This window comes from Rhinoderma darwinii, chromosome 2 (genome assembly GCF_050947455.1).
Source record: "Rhinoderma darwinii isolate aRhiDar2 chromosome 2, aRhiDar2.hap1, whole genome shotgun sequence".
Taxonomy (NCBI): domain Eukaryota; kingdom Metazoa; phylum Chordata; class Amphibia; order Anura; family Rhinodermatidae; genus Rhinoderma; species Rhinoderma darwinii.
The window spans coordinates 64657211-64678233 of NC_134688.1; the positions used below are offsets into that span (position 1 = coordinate 64657211).

A 21023-nucleotide genomic window follows, 5' to 3' on the forward strand; every position below is an offset into this window, starting at 1 on the left:
CTGCAGATAACTCATTTTGCAGAACACATTCAATAGCCTTTGTTAAAGAATAGGCAGCACATAAAAACTGGTACCCGCCAACTTCCCGAAGTAGAAGCAGATATTTTGTATGGATGCTAAAAGTGAACCTGAACCTTTACGGTCCACTATAGGCTTCTTATAAATATGATATATGGGAATCTGGAGTGCCACTGACTCGCTGGAATCTGCCTTTCACGTATAATAGAAATTCTTGTATGCTTTATAAATACCGCAGCTTGGGGTTTTTCCTGTTTTGTTGAATCACAACCTTGAATCAAAATGGATTTTTGTGAGGTTTGTTCCACTTGATTTACACAACATGGCTACCACTGTGAAGGTACAAAATATTTTTTTACTGTGACACAAACTATAAACAAGATGCAAAACAGAGAACTTTAATGTGCATAAATATTCACCGCCTGAAAGTCATTACTTTGTGGAGACACCTTGTACTACAATTGCAGATGACCGTCTCTCTTGGGGTTTGTCTCTATTACCTCAGCACATCTAGACACTGGGATTTTTGGCCATTCTTCAGGCAAAACTTCTCCAACTTCATCAAGTTAGATGGGTTGTGTTGGTGTACAATAGTCCACAAGAGATGCCACAGATTCTCAATTGGATTGAGGTCTGGGCTTTGACTCGGCCATTCCAAGACTTTTTCATGTTTTCCCTTAAACCTCTCCAATGTAGCTCTAGCAATATGTTTAGGGTCATTGTTCTTCTGGAAGGTGAACCTCCATCCCAGTCTCAAATCTCTGGCAGACTGAAACAGGTTTTCCTCAAGAATTGCCCTATATTTACTGCCATTCATCTTTTCTTTAATCCTGACCAGTTTTCCAGTCCCTGTCGAGGAAAAGCATTCCCACATTATGATGCTGCCTCCACCATTCTTCACTGTGGGAATGCTGTTCTTGGGGTGATGTGTTGGGTTTGCGCCACACAGTGTTTCCAATGATAGCCAAAAAGTTCAATTCTAGTCTCATCTGACCAGAGAACCTTCTTCCATGTGTGTGGGGAGTCCGCCCCGTGGTGTTGGTGAATGCAAAACATGTTTTCTTATGTTTTTAATCCCCTTAGTGACCAGCCTATTTTAGGCCCTAATGACCCAGCTATTTTTTTTTCTATAGTCTCATTCAAAGAGCTCTAACTTTTTTATTTTTCCATCAATGTAGTGATTTTTTGGGTTTGTTTTTTTGCGGGATGAGATGTAGTTTTGATTGGTACTATATTGGGGTACATGGGATTTATTTAACTTTTATTGTGACTTTTTTTGGGGAGCAATGGAAAAAATAGCAATTTTGCCACTGTTTTTTGCGTTTTTTTTAAAATTTTATTACGGTGTTCACCTTGCGGTATAAATGACATATTAACTTTATTGTTTGCGTCATTATGGTTGCAGAGATACCATATATGTCTACTTTTATTTATTTTTTGCACTTTTACTAAATAAAACCACTTTTCTATTTATTTTTTCTACTGTAATTTTTATTAAGAATTTTTATTTCATTTATTACTTCTTTTATTAGTCCCACTAGGGCACTTTACTATACGATCTTCAGATCGCTGCTATAATGCTTTGGTATACTTAGTATATCAGAGCATTATTGCCTGTCAATCAGGACGTGCCTCTGACACATCCTAATAGGCATATGCCCAGGGCAGACCTGGGGGCTTTTATCAGGCCCCTGGCTGCCATAACACCCCATCAGAGGCCTGTGATTGCATTTGCGAGCCGCCGATGGGTGGGAGAGGGAGCTCCTTCCCTCTCTAAAAAAGTTAAATGCCGTGGTCGCAGCGGCGTAACTATTAAAGACTGAGCCCCATAGCAAACTCTTGACCGGGGCCCCCCCGGGTGCCACAACCACCCCCTTATAAATAGTGCCCCCTGTAGAATGTGCCATACAGCCCCCCTGTAGACAGTGCTATATAGCCCCACCTATAGACAGTGTCACACCCAATTTGTAGATAGCGCCCCCACCTCCCCCTTGTAGATAGTGCCATAAAGCCCCCACTGTATATAGCACTATACAGCTCCCACTGTATATAGTGCCACACAGCCCCCCTCCCTTGTATATAGTGCCACACAGTCCCCCACCCCTTAGTAGAAAGGGCAGCGCATCCCCCCCTTAGTAGAAAGTGCCACACACAGACCCCTGTAGATTGCGCCACACTCAGCCCCCTGTAGATAGAGCCATAGCCCTCCCCCTTGTAAATAGTGCCATACAGTTCCCCATGTGTATAGTACCACACAGCTCCCCCTTGTGTATAGTGCCACACAGCCCCCCCCCCCTTGTGTATAGTGCCACAAGGCAATGGCGCATCTGAGAAAGTTGTATCAGCCAGGGAGATGTCACTCAAACATGGAAAGGTGGGTTTGGAGGTAGGACTATGTGACTCTTCAGGATAGCGGCACCGCCCCATGACCCTCTAATGAGTAATTTAGCATATAGTGTGCGCCATTTTAAAAGTGGATTTTAAGGATTTTGCTGCATCTGAAAAAAACATACCAGGGAATGTTTTCAGGTCCTGTATTACTGCATGGTGGCGGTTCAAGGGTTTAAAACTACCTGACAGATTCACATTAAATATACAATGAATTGAGAACAATTCTATCTGTCCTGCAATTTTATTATTATAAATATATCCTATATAATTACAGATCCAGAACCAAGCTCATACATATATACAGTACCACAACCAAGATCAGTACATAAATACAGTACCACAACCAAGATCAGTACATAAATACAGCACTAGAACAAAGCTCAGTATATAAATACAGCACTAGAACCAAGCATTGACATATATATATATAGCATCAGAACAAAGCTCAGTACATATATACAGCATCAGAACCAAACTCATTACATATATACACAGCACCAAAACCAATCTTATATGTGTGTATATACAGCACCAGGACCAAGCTCAGTACTTACATACAGCATCAGAACCAAGCTCGGTACATATATAAAACACCAGAACAAATACAGCTCAATTTAGTGCAACCACTGGCGTATAGGTTGGTACGGTGTAAAACTACAGCTCCCAGCATGGCCCGAACAATGGTAAGGATTTGCTGGGAGATGCTGTTTCACCAAAAAAAAATCATACCACCCATCATCTCGCTGCAGATCACACAGTGACTACATTACTGAAAAGAGGCAGAATAAACATTTACATTAAGTAACTCACCGGTGACGTCTCAGATTCTAGTTCTTTTCTTCTCCCTCCGGTCCAGACCTCTATGTTGGATTTCTCCCGGCCATGACCCATTCAGCAGTTTTCCGCTCAGATGTCTTCAGCTTCTCACTTTTAAAACATTTCTGCACCTTTAAACAAAGTTAAAATTCTCAACACCTCTAAATATAATAAAGCGCCATACATGCACTAGGGATGTCACGATACCAGAATTTGGACTTCGATACGGATACTTTGGTTAGTATTGCGATTTCGATACCAATTCGATAATTTGCCAACAGTAATAAATCATTTTCTGATGAGGCGCGAGCTGTGATTCTGAATTTAACCTCCATTTGCCTCACATTAATAGTAATTAACCCCATCATGTTTCTTAGTCATAATGGGTTAATGTGCGAGGTACATGATGGGGTTAATTACTATTAATGTGAGGCACATGGAGGTTAAATTCATCACACCTCGTGCCTCACATTAATAAGTGAAAAGTTTTTTTTTATTTTTTTTACAGTGTACACATCCTAAATGACGCAAACAAATTGTTGTGCAGGTTATTACGGCCACGCCAATACCGAATATGTGTATGTTTTATGTATTGAGACTTTATTTTAATGTTTATTGTAAAAAAAAAAAAAAAAAGAAAAGGCATATTTGTATTTTTTTACGTTTAATATTACTTTGTTTTTACTTTATTTTTAAACTTTAATGTACTGGCATACATCTATATGCCAGTACATTAGCTTGTGTACGGATAGTACACAGGCAGTTGTTAGGACATACCTAAGTATGCCCTAACAACAGGAAATATGGTAAGACAGCCCTGGTTTCCTTCAATAGACCCTGGGCTGTCTGCCCATATATGGTGTGGCCCTCGATCGAGTCACAGGAATTCCCTGTGATGCGATCTAAGGGGCATCCCACCCTTCTCACTTTCCCCTGAATGCTGCAGTCCGCTGTGATCGCAGCATGCAGGAGAATAGCGGCAGAGATTTCTCTGATCTCCGCCGTTATAGAGCGGAGCTGCGGTCAGCCGCCATACGAATGCGCCATCCATACAGGATCATACATTGACTTAATGCCTGAGGAAGGTCATGGTATTGACCGAAACGTCGCACTACACCTTCATTGGCTATGAATATAATAAATTATTTATCTGCAAAAGAATTTCCACTTTGGTGTGCATAGTGCTTTTTCTCTCTTGGGTTGGGACCCTACTTATGCACCCACGCCTTAACCTAGTGCTATCCGAACCTTGCTACAGTCATTGCCCCGCTCCTGACAGGAAGCGCATGCGCGGTCAGCATGAGGTGATGCGGCCGGCGCTGCACCAATGAGCGGCGGTTCAGGCACTGTGGACAGAACATGGGGGTGTTGAGCAGCGCGCCCGCCATGTTCTGTCTTAAGTGCCGCCGCTCATTAGTGCAGAGCCAGCCGCATCGCATAATCCTGACCCCGCGCACTAGTCAGGACTCAAGGGCGCGGCAATGGCTGTATCACACAGCCTCAGCCCCGCTCTCATACATTCATGTGTTACTATACTGAGCTGTGCGGCGGCGCAGCATAGTATCGAAATACATGAAACAACCGTATCGAACCGTTTGGGAATGCAAAGTATCGAAACAGTATAGAAGTTTCGATGCATCGTGCATCCCTACACTGCACCACTAACTATAATAGCCCATAGACTGTGTCCCTGATTATATTAGTACCATACACTGTCACACACACACACACACACACACACACACACACACACACACACACACACACACACACACCGTGCCCCCATTGCCCCCTGTAGATAGTGACCTACATAGAAGCCCCTGGAGATAGTGCCCACATATGGACTCCAGAGCTGCAAGGCAATAGTGCTAACCACTGAGCCACCATGCTGCCCTACGTATAGCTTCCCCTATAGATAGTGCTCCACGTATAGCCCAACTCTGTAGACACATATAGCTCCCCATGTATATAGTGTCCCACATATAGCTTACCCCTGTAGACAGTGCCCTACATATAGCCACCCTGTAGCTAGTGTCCCACAGTTAACCCACCCCTGTATATAGTGTCCCAAATATAGCCCACCCCTATAGAAAGTGCCCTAAAAGATAGCTCCCCTATAGATCGTGCTCTACATATAGCCCACCCCTGTATAGTGTCACATATAGCTCCCCCTGTATATAGTGCCCCACATATAGACCCCCCCCTGTAGATTGTTCCCCACATCCCCACATATGGACCCCCCTGTACATAGTGGCCCACATATAGACAACCCCCCTGTAGATAGAGCCCCCACTATATATAATGCCACTCAGTTTTATGAGAAAAAAACCTAAAACTTTACATACTCGCATGATCCCGTTCCCACGCTGTGGCAGGTCTGCTGGAGCTGAACGAGCGTCTAATGACGCTGATTGGCGGGGCAGAATGATTAGCCCCGTCAATCAGCGCCTTTCAAGCATGGAAGCGGCGCGATGACGTCATCGCGGCACTAGCCAATCAGCGTCATTGTAAGGCGCTGAATGGTCGGGCATTCAGCGCTAATGCTTGTATTTGGATGTCGCTAGCACCAGGGCCCCCTCCGGTGCTAGCGACGCCTACTGGCATGAGAGGGCCTGTGTCGCCCAGCCCATACTGGTTGGAGGCTCGGCGGCGCGAGCCCCATAGTAGCGGCGCTACCGCTGTAGCAGCCATTACGGCTGCTAGCGGCGCCACCAGGCATATGGGGGGGGGCGTGTCGGCTGACGGCACGGGCCCCCTCAAGCCACGGGCCCCGTATCAGCCGTTACGGCTGCTACCGCGGTAGTTACGCAACTGCGCTGTCACTATTGACCGCAGCATTTAACAGGTTAAACGGCCGCAATCTAAGTAAACTTCGGTCGTTGGAGCAGGAGCCCAGCTGTCGTCAGACAGCCGAGCCCCGGCTCCAGCCTGCACGGGACACCCGTGCAGGACTTAGACTAGGCCACCATGAAAAGGCGAAGGCCTAGTCTAAGGCCCCTTAGTGACCGCCGTGAAAAGGCATATTGGGGGTTACGCTATTTTTTTTTTTTCTGGACACTCTGTGGAGTGTACAACTTATAATGATCCTATGGACGGATACTTCCAACTCTGCTGAGGATCATTTCAATTTCCTTCAGTATTATTGTTTGTGTGTCTGTTGAATTTCTGATTAATGCCCTCCTTACCCACTCTCTGTGGGATATTCAAAGCTTGTGAATATTTTTTTAGAACACAACCCTGATCTATACTTCTACACCACTATGCCCCTGATGTTTTTGGAGAACTCCTTGGTCTTCATGTTGCTTGCTTAGTAGTGCTGCAGCCTCGGGGGCATTTCGGAACAGGTGCAGTTATACTGAAGTCATGTGACACTTAGATTGTACACAGGGGAACGTTATTCCACTCATTATGTGACTTCTGAAGTTCATTGGTTTGACCAGACCTTATTTAGGGGTTTTATAGCAGAGGGGTGAATACAAGTTTCTTTAAAAAGGGATTTATTTATTTTTATTTCACTACCAATTTGGATGGTTTTGTCAGGTCGATTTTAAATAAAATAAAATTTAAAATCCATTTTAATTTCAGGTTGTAATGCAACAAAAATGGAAAAACAACAAGGGGGTGAATACTTTCTCAAAGCAATGTACATATTCTATATGAAGAATAAGTATATCGGCAGGGCTCCCTTCCCTACCTGTCGTCTTATCCATATTAACTTTGTGCCCACCTAGTTGGCACTTTTGGCATCCACTAATTAACTAAGAGAGATTCCCCTGGCTCCCAGCCACGGACAAACCAGCCTAAGCTTTAATATCCACATTGACTCCCTCCTGTTTTATATGCAGAAGTGCTGGAGTGAGGGGGGGGGGGGGGTGAGAAGACAAAACGAATGCCTCCTGATAAGCATATAGAAATGTATTTCTGTTTTTATTTTTCCATTTTTGAAGTGTTATATGTGCAAAATCTGTCAAAGGTATGTTTGGGGAATTATTATTTTTTATGGCAGTGTATCTATTCTAAAAAAAAAATAAAAAAGTGTACTGGAGAGCACAGTGGATGCAGACAACTTCACAATATATAGCCTACAGATCAGGTCAATCAACACAAGATTGTTTGAAAAAATACAAAATATCCTTTATTGTTAACATATATGAGACAAAACAATGAAACATTCAGTGCATTGTCAGGCGTCCTACAAAGCAGGAAGCATATGGGTATAACACAATATATAAGAATAAATATGAATCACAGGGGAATGATAACACAGTACACGCAGCTTTATGATGGCCAAGAATCCCTAACCATCAACTGGTTTCAAGGTAAGCGTGAGGCAGTCATTGGGAATGACCACATGAATTCATGTAATGTAAGGAACCTGTGATAAGAATATGTACTCGACCAGACCCGTGCAGGTGGCACACTAAGCAAAGTTACTTACCCATATTGTTGCTCCTGCACTGTAGAGACACCAGCCCGACGCAAGTAGGTATTTGTGGGGTGCTTTCCTCTCCAATTGAAGGTCCTGTTGGACTGAAACGTCGCATTTGTGGGTGAATAAATTCATATTTATTTTGGATGTGCTGTCTTGTGTTCTGAATTTTGCGGTTTTCCTCTCCAATTGTCCCTCCGGTGAAGTTGTTCTATCTCCACACTCTACTAATGGGCTAGGTTAGGGTTAATAAACCAAGAACATCATGGTAAGGGTTGCTGTTTTTTTTTCTCTTTTATATAATGGTCATTAGGCTGCAATCACATGTCGCATAATTTTCATGGCCGAAAAATCTCCTGCATGTATTCCTATGAGTGAAAAACAAAATGTTATGGAATCACAAGTTGAGCAATTCCCAGGGTGAAAGTTTATATTTGCTAGGTGAGCGGTTTCCCAAAGGCTGCTGGAGACTGTCAGGAATGAGCGTTCAAATAAATCTGCAACCCCAAATCCGTCACCACTCTGATCAACCGACTCTAAGGCTACTCTATGGTTTTCGCCAGAGCCCAACACGAGGCAGGTTGGACTTTGCTGCACAGAACCCAGGTTGTATTAACAGAGTTCTGTGTTGGATAAGTGGTGCAATGCAGGCAATACCAGAGCAGATAAGACAGTCCGCAGGTAAATAGAAAGTAAAAATCATAAAGCTTGTGGATATCCTGGATTGCAGAGGTCAAAACCAGCCGGGAGCAGAAAGTCCAAATCAGTAAGCAAAGGGTAATCCCGAGACAAGCCAAGGTCCAGTTCCATAAAGTGCAAATAGTCAAAGGTACAGGGTATAGTCAGTAGCTTGATCAAATACATGGACACAAGGAAAATCGTAAACAAAGAAAACAGAACCAACCCAGATTTAAATACTCCACTTTTCAATCTGATAGGAAATAAGACAGAGGAGTGGAATAGGCTCAACAACTAAAACCAGAACCGCCCGGAAGCTAGACTAGTAGTCATGGTAATCTTAAAGGGATGGGCGTTTCCTAACAAAAAAAATCTGCAACACATACATGGTTTAAATCTCTGTGCAGAATTTTTCTGCTGTGAGATTTCAATGCTGTGTGAAATTCCGCAACACACATCTGGAGCAAATTGCTGTTGCGGACTTTGTGGTGTACTTTTATCCTTCGGTTCATCTATTTAATGCTGTGAGACATAACACAGATATTTTTGTTCTGCATTGATGTGACAGGTCCCTTATTAGAGGCATAACTCCCAACTTTCAAATAACGCAAAAAGGCAAGTTTTTTTCCTTTTAAGACACACCTCTAATCCCACCAAATTCCCGCCCATATACACTCGGTTCTGCCCACACATTATCATGCTCCCATAGTGCTTCCCACACAGTCTAATTCCAAATAGCTGCCTCATACAGTATAATGCCCCATAGCTGCCCCTATAAAGTATAATGCCCCCACTGCTGCCACCATACAGTATAATGCCCCCATAGCTGCCACCATACAGTATAATGCCCCCATAGATGCACCCATACAGTATAATGCCCACACAGATGCACCCATGCAGTATAATGCCCGCACAGATGCACCCATGCAGTATAATGCCCGCACAGATGCCCCCATGCAGTATAATGCCCACACAGATGCCCCCATGCAGTATAATGCCCACACAGATGCCCCCATGCAGTATAATGCCCACACAGATGCCCCCATGCAGTATAATGCCCACACCGATGCCCCCATGCAGTATAATGCTCCCATAGCTGCCGTCATACAGCATTATGCCCCCATAGCTGCCGTCATACAGCATTATGCCCCCATAGCTGCCGTCATACAGTATAATGCCCCCATACAGCATAATGCTCTTAGTTCCCCCATACAGTATAATGCCCCTTAGCTGCCCTAGAGCTGATGCTCACAAATAAAGTGCCTGTGCCCATGTGCCACACCCCCTTAATAGTTTCACACCCACCCCCCTGTAGATAGCGCTACTCCCGAGGGTAGCTATTGGGACACACTTCTAGGCGCGGAATCCCCAGCCAGAGCATTGGCCACGCTGTGGCCGGGGATTCCGCTCTAGGAGGAGCCCTTAACATCACTGTCCATATCTGGACAGTGACGTCAGTGGCTCCTCCTGGAGCAGAATCCCCGGCCAGAACGTTGCCGAGGCGCTGGCAGGGGATTCCGCTTCAGGAGGAGCCCCTGACTTCACTGTCCATATATAAAGTGACGTCACAGTGACGTCGGGGATTCCCCATATGAGCGGAATCCACGGCCAGAGCGTCAACGCTCTGGCAGGGGATTTTGCACCTGGAGGAGCTACTGACGTCACTGTCTATATATGGACAGTGACATCAAGGGCTTCCCCGGGTTCAGCGCTTAAAGTAGTGCTGTGCCCGGGGAGTCCTCTGTACTAATGCTGAAGCAGAGAGCTGTTCGGGCTCATTGAAAATAATGGCCGCGGCCATATGCACAGCCCGCGATTTGCGGGTGGCTCGCGGATGTCACTCCGTAATGAACATACAGACAAGCAGTAGAAGACTGACTAAGGGCTGAGCATTTCATTGAATTCAGTCTTCTACTGCTTGTCTGTATGTTCATTACCCTGCACATAAACCAATCACGTTCTCCGAATATTCACAGCGCAACCAATCTGAAAGTTTACAGTGCTTGGGAATAAGTGACTGGGGCAGAAGAGGATGGAGGTGCAGCCTCATATAGTGGATCGAGCGGGTTCCCCAGCAGCATTTAAAAAAAACAGGATCCTGACCTGTCCACAGAGTTTAAGGCAGCACAGAGTATTTCAGGAGATGAGCGTGCGGATCTTGTGCGGGGTGGTGACTTGCCAATCATGTGAAGGTGTTATTGAGGACAGGAGTGGAGGAGAGGTAACAGACTGAGAGCTACGTAATGGTAAGAGCAGAGTTCACAGCAGCACAGAATATTTCAGGAGAGGAGCGTGCAGATGTTGAGGAGTGTATGACTCTGACTGGTCACGGATTGGTCAGCGTCATACACATAAACACGCCCAGTTAAAAACACAATACACGCCCAGTTGTCCATTTCAAAGCTAATTTGCATAAATATAAAATAGCTCATAACTTGGCCAAAAATTAAAGTTTTTTAAAAAAAACAAACGTTACTGTTATCTACATTGCAGCGCCGATCACATGCAATAGGAGATAGGGGTTTGAGAATCTGGTGACAGAGCCTCTTTAAGGGAGATTTACTACGCAAAACGTACCGGAATTCTGCCACAAATTGCACCAAAAAAAGTGGTGTGCGTTGCGTGCACCAAATATATTATGTGTTTTAGAGACTTTTTGTAACTTCCTAAACTGTTTCAAAAGTGTCTAGAAAAAAAGGCATGGCTAAGAGGAGTTCTATCGGCATTTGTTAACGGCATTCACTATTTTTCTTGTTGAAAAATATTAATGTAGAGTATGACAGTCATGAGGTGGCATAAGGAAGAAAAGTGTCTAGCATGCCCAGCAAGATGCACAAAATTTATCATACAGCATGCACCACTGTAAATTGGCAAAGTTTCTGCCCGTCAAATCTAATTTTGAGACCGTATTAATAAATTTTCCCCCGTTCTGTTTACTGTATATTTAAACAATTGTTGAAAGTGTTTAGATCACATGCCGAGATTCCTGCTATGATCTAAATGGTTATGCCCATTCTTGCATTGCAGCAGATTGTCATTAACATGCCATAACTTGGTGAAAACTAATGGGGGTTTTACACTGGCCATTATCGGGCAGACGAGGGGTTCTAGAACGCTCGTTGCCGATAATTGCCCTGTATAAACAGGGCAGCGATCAGCAGATGAACGATCATCTGCTGGTCGTATCGTTTTAAAAAAGTGAAATGGTATACAGTGAAGGAAATAAGTATTTGATCCCTTGTTGATTTTGTAAGTTTGCCCACTGTCAAAGACATGAACAGTCTAGAATTTTTAGGCTAGGTTAATTTTACCAATGAGAGATAGATTATATTAAAACAAAACAGAAAATCACATTGTCAAAATTATATATATTTATTTGCATTGTGCACAGAGAAATAAGTATTTGATCCCTTTGGCAAACAAGACTTAATACTTGGTGGCAAAACCCTTGTTGGCAAGCACAGCAGTCAGACGTTTTTTGTAGTTGATGATGAGGTTTGCACACATGTTAGATGGAATTTTGGCCCACTCCTCTTTGCAGATCATCTGTAAATCATTAAGATTTTGAGGCTGTCGCTTGGCAACTCGGATCTTCAGCTCCCTCCATAAGTTTTCAATGGGATTAAGGTCTGGAGACTGGCTAGGCCACTCCATGACCTAAATGTGCTTCTTTTTGAGCCACTCCTTTGTTGACTGGGCTGTATGTTTCGGGTCATTGTCGTGCTGGAAGACCCAGCCACGAGCCATTTTTAATGTCCTGGTGGAGGGAAGGAGGTTGTTACTCAGGATTTTACGATACATGGCTCCATCCATTCTCCCATTGATGCGGTGAAGTAGTCCTGTGCCCTTAGCAGAGAAACACCCCCAAAACATAATGTTTCCACCTCCATGCTTGACAGTGGGGATGGTGTTCTTTGGGTCATAGGCAGCATTTCTCTTCCTCCAAACACGGCGAGTTGAGTTAATGCCAAAGAGCTCAATTTTAGTCTCATCTGACCACAGCACCTTCTCCCAATCACTCTCAGAATCATCCAGATGTTCATTTGCAAACTTCAGATGGGCCTGTACATGTGCCTTCTTGAGCAGGGGGACCTTGCGGGCACTGCAGGATTTTAATCCATTACGGCGTAATGTGTTACCAATGGTTTTCTTGGTGACTGTGGTCCCAGCTGCCTTGAGATCATTAACAATTTCCCCCCGTGTAGTTTTCGGCTGAGCTCTCACCTTCCTCAGGATCAAGGATACCCCACGATGTGAGATTTTGCATGGAGCCCCAGATCCATGTCGATTGACAGTCAATTTGTATGTCTTTCATTTTCTTACTATTGCACCAACAGTTGTCTCCTTCTCACCCAGCGACTTGCTTATGGATTTATAGCCCATTCCAGCCTTGTGCAGGTCTATGATCTTGTCCCTGACATCCTTAGAAAGCTCTTTGGTCTTGCCCATGTTGTAGAGGTTAGAGTCAGACTGATTAATTGAGTCTGTGGACAGGAGTCTTTTATACAGGTGACCATGTAAGACAGCTGTCTTTAATGCAGGCACCAAGTTGATTTGGAGCGTGTAACTGGTCTGGAGGAGGCTGAACTCTTAATGGTTGGTAGGGGATCAAATACTTATTTCTCTGTGCACAATGCAAATAAATATATATAATTTTGACTCTGATTTTCTGTTTTTTTTTTTTGTTTTTTTTTATATAATCTATCTCTCACTGGCAAAATTAACCTAGCCTAAAAATTCTAGACTGTTCATGTCTTTGACAGTGGGCAAACTTACAAAATCAGCAAGGGATCAAATACTTATTTCCTTCACTGTAGTTGTCGGCTGTACATCTCCCTGTGTAAACAGGGAGACGCTCTGCCAACATGATCATGTATGGGGACGAGCGATCGGAGTAACGACCGCCCGTCCCCATCCATAGCTCCGTGTGACAGGAGCAAAAGAGCGCCGATCAATGATGTCTTGTTGTTCGGCGCTCGCTGCACCAGCCGCTTATCGGCCGGTGTAAAAGGGCCTTTATATCAGAAGAGAAAAGTGTTATGTTAAAGTGTAACTAAACGTTCAACAAACTTCTGACATGTCATAGTGATTAGTGAGGGTCTCCGTGCTCGGACCCCCACCGATCAAACCTGCTGGCATGTCAGAAGTTTGTTGAACGTTTAGTTTCCCTTTAAGGCTAAACACCACAACGAGAAAAAGTCTTGTATGGGGATGTAATGTCTTTTGAGTATTGTTATAATTGAAATTGTGTGGATAGGATGGAGAAACATGTCCGATTTTTTTCCAGAAACTGCACCACGTGTGACAATAGGCTGTTCCTGGTACACATGACACAAACACATGAACATGAGTGCTGAGATTTCTGAAAGTATCTATGTTTTTCTAATCTCAAACTACCCCTAAAATAGAGCGTATGTGTGTGATATATATATATATATATATATATATATATATATATATATATATAATATAGATCTGTGTGTATGTGTACATATTTATGTGTGTGTATGTATATATATATATATATATATATATATATATATATATATATGATAAAAAAAATTAGGCCTGGGCAATGGAAAAGAGCAGAATTTTTAAATCTTAAATCAAATCTTGAATTTTTTAAGAAGTCTCTCTAGATGTTAATGGAGACTCCTAAAAGGGTCAGTGAAAGTCAGTAAATTATGTGACACTGTAATTCATACCTCTACAAGTGACCAAAATAATTCACTGTCCTAAACTCACCTCTAACTCCTCAGGGCAGCTGGAGGTCAGTGCTTATTAACCTCCCATATGCTGGTTTGTTCAAGACGTTGCCTCAAGCGATGTAAAAGAAAGAAGAAACCTAGAACATTGACCTAAAAAACGGCCAAATAGTCAGAATAGTCTTCTCTTTTTTTCAGTCTCTACAATACTGTTTGTTTGTTAATTTTATGTATGTATGTGTGTATATATATATGTGTGTGTGTGTGTGTGTGTGTGTGTGTGTGTGTGTGTGTATGTGGCTATAAAAAGTCTACACACCCCTGTTAAAATGACAGGTATTTGTCATGTTAAAAAATCAGTCCAAAATGAATAATTTCAGAGCTTTTTTCCACCTTTTAATGTCACATATAATCAGAACAATTTTATTGAAAAACAAACTTAAATCTTTTAGGGTGGAAAAATAAAAATAAGGAACAAAAATAATGTAGTTGCAGAAATATGCACACCCTTAAAACAATACTTTGTTAAATTACCCTTTGACTTTGACAGCATTCAGTCTTTTGGGTAGAAGTCTATCAGCATGGCACATCTTGACTAGGCAATTGTTGCCCACTCATCTTTGCAAAAGTGCTCCAAATCTGTCAGATTGCGAGGGCATCTCCTGTGTACATCCCTCTACAGGTCACCCCTTTTATTTTCAATGGGAATCAGGTCTGGGCTATGGCTGGGCCATCCCACAACTTTGTTCTTCTTCTGGTGAAGCCATTCTTTTGTTGATTTGGAGGTTTGCTTTGGTGGTTGCCCTTCTCATCTTCAGCTTTTTAGCAGAGGCCTGCAGGTTTTGTGCCAATATTGACTGATATTTGGAACTGTTCATAATTCCCTCCACCTTGACTAAAGCCCCAGTTCCAGCTGCAGAAAAACAGCCCCAAAGTATAATGCTGCCTCCGCCATGCTCCATAATGCTGCCTCCGCCATGCTCCATAATGCTGCCTCCGCCATGCTCCATAATGCTGCCTCCGCCACGCTCCATAATGCTGCCTCCGCCACGCTCCATAATGCTGCCTCCGCCGTGCTCCATAATGCTGCCTCCGCCGTGCTCCATAATGCTGCCTCCACCGTGCTCCATGATGCTGCCTCCACCGTGCTCCATGATGCTGCCTCCACCGTGCTCCATGATGCTGCCTCCACCGTGCTCCATGATGCTGCCTCCACCGTGCTCCATGATGCTGCCTCCACCGTGCTCCATGATGCTGCCTCCACCGTGCTCCATGATGCTGCCTCCACCGTGCTCCATGATGCTGCCTCCACCGTGCTCCATGATGCTGCCTCCACCGTGCTCCATAATGCTGCCTCCACCGTGCTCCATAATGCTGCCTCCACCATGCTTCACTGTGGGTATAGTGTTCTTTTGGTGATGTGCAGTATTGGCTTTGCACCAAACATACCTTTTTGAATTATGGCCAAAAAGTTTTGATCTTAGAAGACCATAACACGTTTTCCCACATGCTTTTGGCAGACTTGATGTCGGTCTTTGCAAAATCGAGCTCGACTTGGATGTTTTTCTTTGTTAGAAAAGGCTTCCGTCTTGCCACCCTAACCCACAGCCCAGACATATGAAGAATACGGGTGATTGTTGTCACGTGCCCTACACAACCAGTACCTGCCAGAAAGTCCTGCAGCTCCTTTAATGTTGCTGTAGGCCTCTTGGTAGCCTCCCAGACCAATTTTCGTCTGGTCTTTTCATCAAGTTTTGAGGGACGTCCAGTTCTTGGTATTGTCACTGTTGAGTCAAATGTAATCCACTTTTTGATGACCGTGTGCACTGTGTTCCATGCTATATCTAATGCCTTGGAAATTCTTTGGTACCCTTCTCCAGACTGATGCCTTTCAACAATCAGAACCCTTTGATGTGTTGTAAGCGCTTTACGGACCATGGCTTTTGCTGTCACATGCAACAAAGAAAATGACTAGAAAATCCTAATAGAACAGCTGAACATTATATGGGGTCACTCAGAATCCCTTCAAATAATAGCAGCTGTGTTCTGACTACTATTTAAAGGGGTTGTCCACTTTCTGAAAACTGGATGACCTATCCACCGGATAGGTCATCAGTATATGATCGGTGTGTGTCCGACATTCGGACCCCGCACCTATCCGCAACTCCAGCTGCCTCCGTGCATCGGATGTTTGGAACGGGATGCAGTAGTTGGTTTTCAATGGAATTGTGCAGAGTATGGGTCACATTACAGGTGGAAATCATTCATCTTATACTGATTATTTGACATGACAAAAACCTGCCATTTTGACAGGGGCGTGTAGCCTTTTCATATCCACTGTGTGTGTGTGTGTGTGTGTGTGTATGTGTATGTGTGTGTGTGTGTGTGTATATATATATATATATGTGTATATATATATATGTATATATATATATATATATATATATATATATATATATATATATATATATATATATATATAGGAAAAAAACAAAAGCGGCACCGTTCCTTCAGTATCGAGTGCACAGGTTCTTGTTCAGACACAAGACCAGTGTCCCAAATAGCCAACGAAATCCAATACACAAGACAGCACTCCAAATTCAGTGACAAAATCGGATCACTTTAATCACCACTTGCAACGTTTCAGCCCTACTCCATGGGGCCTTTCTCATTGCTTGAGAAAGGCCCCATGGAGTAGGGCTGAAACGTTGCAAGTGGTGATTAAAGTGATCCGATTTTGTCACTGAATTTGGAGTGCTGTCTTGTGTATTGGATTTCGTTTTATATATATATATATATATATATATATATATATATATATATATATATATATTATAGTGAAGGAAATAAGTATTTGATCCCTTGCTGATTTTGTAAGTTTGCCCACTGTCAAAGACATGAACAGTCTAGAATTTTTAGGCTAGGTTAATTTTACCAGTGAGAGATAGATTATATTTTAAAAAAAAACAGAAGATCACATAGTCAAAATTATATCTATTTATTTGCATTGTGCACAGGGAAATAAGTATTTGATCCCCTACCAACTATTAAGAGTTCAGCCTCCTCCAGACCAGTTACACGCTCCAAATCAACTTGGTGCCTGCATTAAAGACAGCTGTCTAACATGGTCACCTGTATAAAAGACTCCTGTCCACAGACTCAATTAATCAGTCTGACTCTAACCTCTACAACATGGGCAAGACCAAAGAGCTTTCTAAGGATGTCAGGGACAAGATCATAGACCTGCACAAGGCTGGAATGGGCTATAAATCCATAAGTAAGACGCTGGGTGAGAAGGAGACAACTGTTGGTGCAATAGTAAGAAAATGGAAGACATACAAAATGACTGTCAATCGACATCGATCTGGGGCTCCATGCAAAATCTCACCTCGTGGGGTATCCTTGATCCTGAGGAAGGTGAGAGCTCAGCCGAAAACTACGCGGGGGGAACTTGTTAATGATCTCAAGGCAGCTGGGACCACAGTCACCAAGAAAACCATTGGTAACACATTACGCCATAATGGGTTAAAATCCTGCAGTGCCCGCAAGGTCCCCCTGCTCAAGAAGGCACATGTACAGGCCCGTCTGAAGGTTGCAAATGAACATCTGGATGATTCTGAGAGTGATTGGGAGAAGGTGCTGTGGTCAGATGAGACTAAAATTGAGCTCTTTGGCATTAACTCAACTCGCCGTGTTTGGAGGAAGAGAAATGCTGCCCATGACCCAAAGAACACCGTCCCCACTGTCAAGCATGGAGGTGGAAACATTATGTTTTGGGGGTGTTTCTCTGCTAAGGGCACAGGACTACTTCACCGCATCAATGGGAGAATGGATGGAGCCATGTACCGTAAAATCCTGAGTAACAACCTCCTTCCCTCCACCAGGACATTAAAAATGGCTCGTGGCTGGGTCTTCCAGCACGACAATGACCCGAAACATACAGCCCAGTCAACAAAGGAGTGGCTCAAAAAGAAGCACATTAAGGTCATGGAGTGGCCTAGCCAGTCTCCAGACCTTAATCCCATCAAAAACTTATGGAGGGAGCAGAAGATCCGAGTTGCCAAGCGACAGCCTCGAAATCTTAATGATTTACAGTATGATCTGCAAAGAGAAGTGGGCCAAAATTCAATCTAACATGTGTGCAAACCTCATCATCAACTACAAAAAAACGTCTGACTGCTGTGCTTGCCAACAAGGGTTTTGCCACCAAGTATTAAGTCTGGTTTGCCAAAGGGATCAAATACTTATTTCTCTGTGCACAATGCAAATAAATATATATAATTTTGACAATGTGATTTTCTTTTTTTTTTTTTAATATAATCTATCTCTCACTGGTAAAATTAACCTAGCCTAAAAATTCTAGACTGTTCATGACTTTGACAGTGGGCAAACTTACAAAATCAGCAAGGGATCAAATACTTATTTCCTTCACTGTATATATAAATTAAAAAAAAACAAAGAAAAAGCAGCACCGTTCCTTCTGTATAGGGTGCAAAAAATTCCCGTTCAGACACTCGACCGGTGTCTCAAATAACCAATACGCTCCAAGATACGAGACAGCACTCCAGAAATTGTGAAAAAATAGGATCACTTTAATGCTAAATATATATATTATAGATGGTTGTTTTAATCGTAAATCAGAATTTTTTTTATTTGGCTGACAATTTCTTAGGTGCTAACGAATACAAATTTATCGATTTGTATATGTCAAATGTATATTCATTCTTGAATTCCCATGTAGAATTTTGTTGCCTTTCAATTAAAAAATTTAAGATCTCTGAAGCCTGAAGTCCGCAGGTAGGGATAACTATAAAATCAGCACTCTTGTACCTATGGCTGTGATGAAGGATATTGTTGACACTGTGTCAGTGTACTGCTTTGTGTCATGCTGGTAAATCTTTTCTGGGGGTTGAATACTTTTGCAAGGTACTGTGCATGATAATGGGAGAGGCAGGGCAAACACAAAAAAAAAAGTGTGTCAAAATCTTTAACTTGGTTTCCTATAATATCATAAGGTGTTGGTTTATAATTGGATGTTCTGAATTCCATATAATCTTTTACTAGTTTATTCCTAAATCCTAATTGCAGCAGAAACATGTTGTTCTGAGTCTGTTATCCACCAGAAGCTGGGGGAGGGGGGGGGGGGTGTTTCAGTTATCTGCTTTGGCATTTCTCCATTGAAACGACCTTGAGAGCCTGAAAAATGCTTGGTAGCCTACCTGCACTGGTGATATGAATGCAGCTGTTCAATATTTCATCTCTGGAGTCCTGACAAGCTTTTCTTCTGAATTCTCTGCTTTTCTGTATTCGTATTGGCTTCTGTAGCTTTTACATTTCATTTCAATTTAGTTGAAATGTTCACCTGTTTCAACATTTGGCAGCTTAGACAGGTTCTCTTGTTCATTTATTGCTCTACTATAGTTCTGTTAATGAGGTAGTCTCCACCAGCACAGTTTAACCATCACAGTTGTCTCGTATACATAGCCTTTCATGTTCACTATGTAGCTTATAGTTAAAGGGATTGTCTGTGCTGAACAATCCCTTTTAGTTGGAAGGCTCCCTCAATGATAAGCTGATCAAAAGGTGACTAATTCCTGGGACTCCTCTGCAATCAGCTGTAATCTTTGATGGAACTTGGAGATAAGTATTTAATGTCCCTGCAGTGCCATCACAGGTGATTCAAAGCATCACACAATTCCTATTGTAGTCGGTGTTGTCCACGTAACGCACAGACATGCTGGGTCCTCCAAAGCAAGACTCACTTTGTAACCACTTTCCAGTCTGTGTATTACATAAGTGTCCTATATGAGGGAATCCGATTTATTAATTCCAAATTTTCTAATAGGTTCTCTATAAAAGGTTTTAGAGAATGCGTTTTTTAAACGAGACAATTCCTTTTACGCTTGCCAAAGACACAAGATAGCATTTGGATGATCCAACTGTCAGGTAGACAGAACTTTTCTTTTGCTTCTATCAATGTAAGTTGATGGGGAATGTACAATACTAAGACTCCAGCACCAGGTTAGCTGTTCCCCTCAAGAACGTTCATTCAGTAGTATTTGATGGTGCTCTTAGTCACAAGATTGTCAATTAGACCTGCCAAAATGTGATCTTTTCAGGCAGTCCTCTAATGTCTATGTGGCCTAAGCCAAAAAAGGCTCATAAAGGTTTCAAATTTTCATATTATTATTTTTTTGGGGGGGGTGGGGGCAAATATCTAGTGGTGGCCTTCATTTATAAAACTATGGCTATTTAGTATGAGTAATAGGGCATGTATTTCAGTGTGGTATCTACAACATTCATGTTTCCAGGACACATTTTGCAGTCTTGTGTGATCTATGGAAAAGCAATTTAATAGAATATACAGTAATTATTAGTTATTTGCAATATATTTATAAAGTAAACTCTCTTGTTTCAAATGTAATTTTTAATTTCTCCATTCATTAGTCTGTGACCCTGCTACCTAAGGGCAGGTTAATCTGGTTATTCTGAAGAAATGGTTTGCTATGAGTACTACCTCCTAGACGTTAAGCATTTTGTTAATAAAACCCTAAGTGGATCAACCACTAAGCTGACCATTTATATTTTCTCTATTTATAGGAAAAGCCATTAACAAAATCCCTACAAAGAGGAGAGGACCCCCAGTTTGATCAAGTAAGTCCTATGAAGAAGAGGACTGTGAAGTGGTTGAATGTCCCTCTGCATGTATTGTGATCTATACGTATCTGCGTGTATAGATTGATATGATGTGTATTTATTTCATATATAATAAATCTACATACACATGAGATTGATCTGGCCCTAAAAGGTCATCGGCCCTTTACCAACTACTATAGCCAGTATAGACTTAATTTGAGGAGCTTTTGCATTTGGGAAGCCAGAGCAAGGAGTATTTCCTAACATAAAGAGAGGAAAAGTATAAAGGAAATAATAAAACATCATTATGTATTTTTTTTTATCCACTCTTTTATTTTGGCTCTAAAAGA

At 42.6% G+C, this 21023-nt stretch overlaps 1 protein-coding gene across 7 annotated transcripts in view; it reads left to right on the forward strand.

Moving 5' to 3' along the window:
* The window catches only part of FRY (FRY microtubule binding protein), a 420217-nt gene that overhangs the window by 242953 nt on the left and 156241 nt on the right, over positions 1-21023 (forward strand). For all 7 annotated transcript variants that reach the window (XM_075851697.1, XM_075851698.1, XM_075851696.1 and 4 more), the window contains one exon: positions 20638-20691. In XM_075851697.1, coding sequence (XP_075707812.1) covers positions 20638-20691 — 54 coding nt within the window. The remainder of the gene's footprint in view (positions 1-20637; positions 20692-21023) is intronic.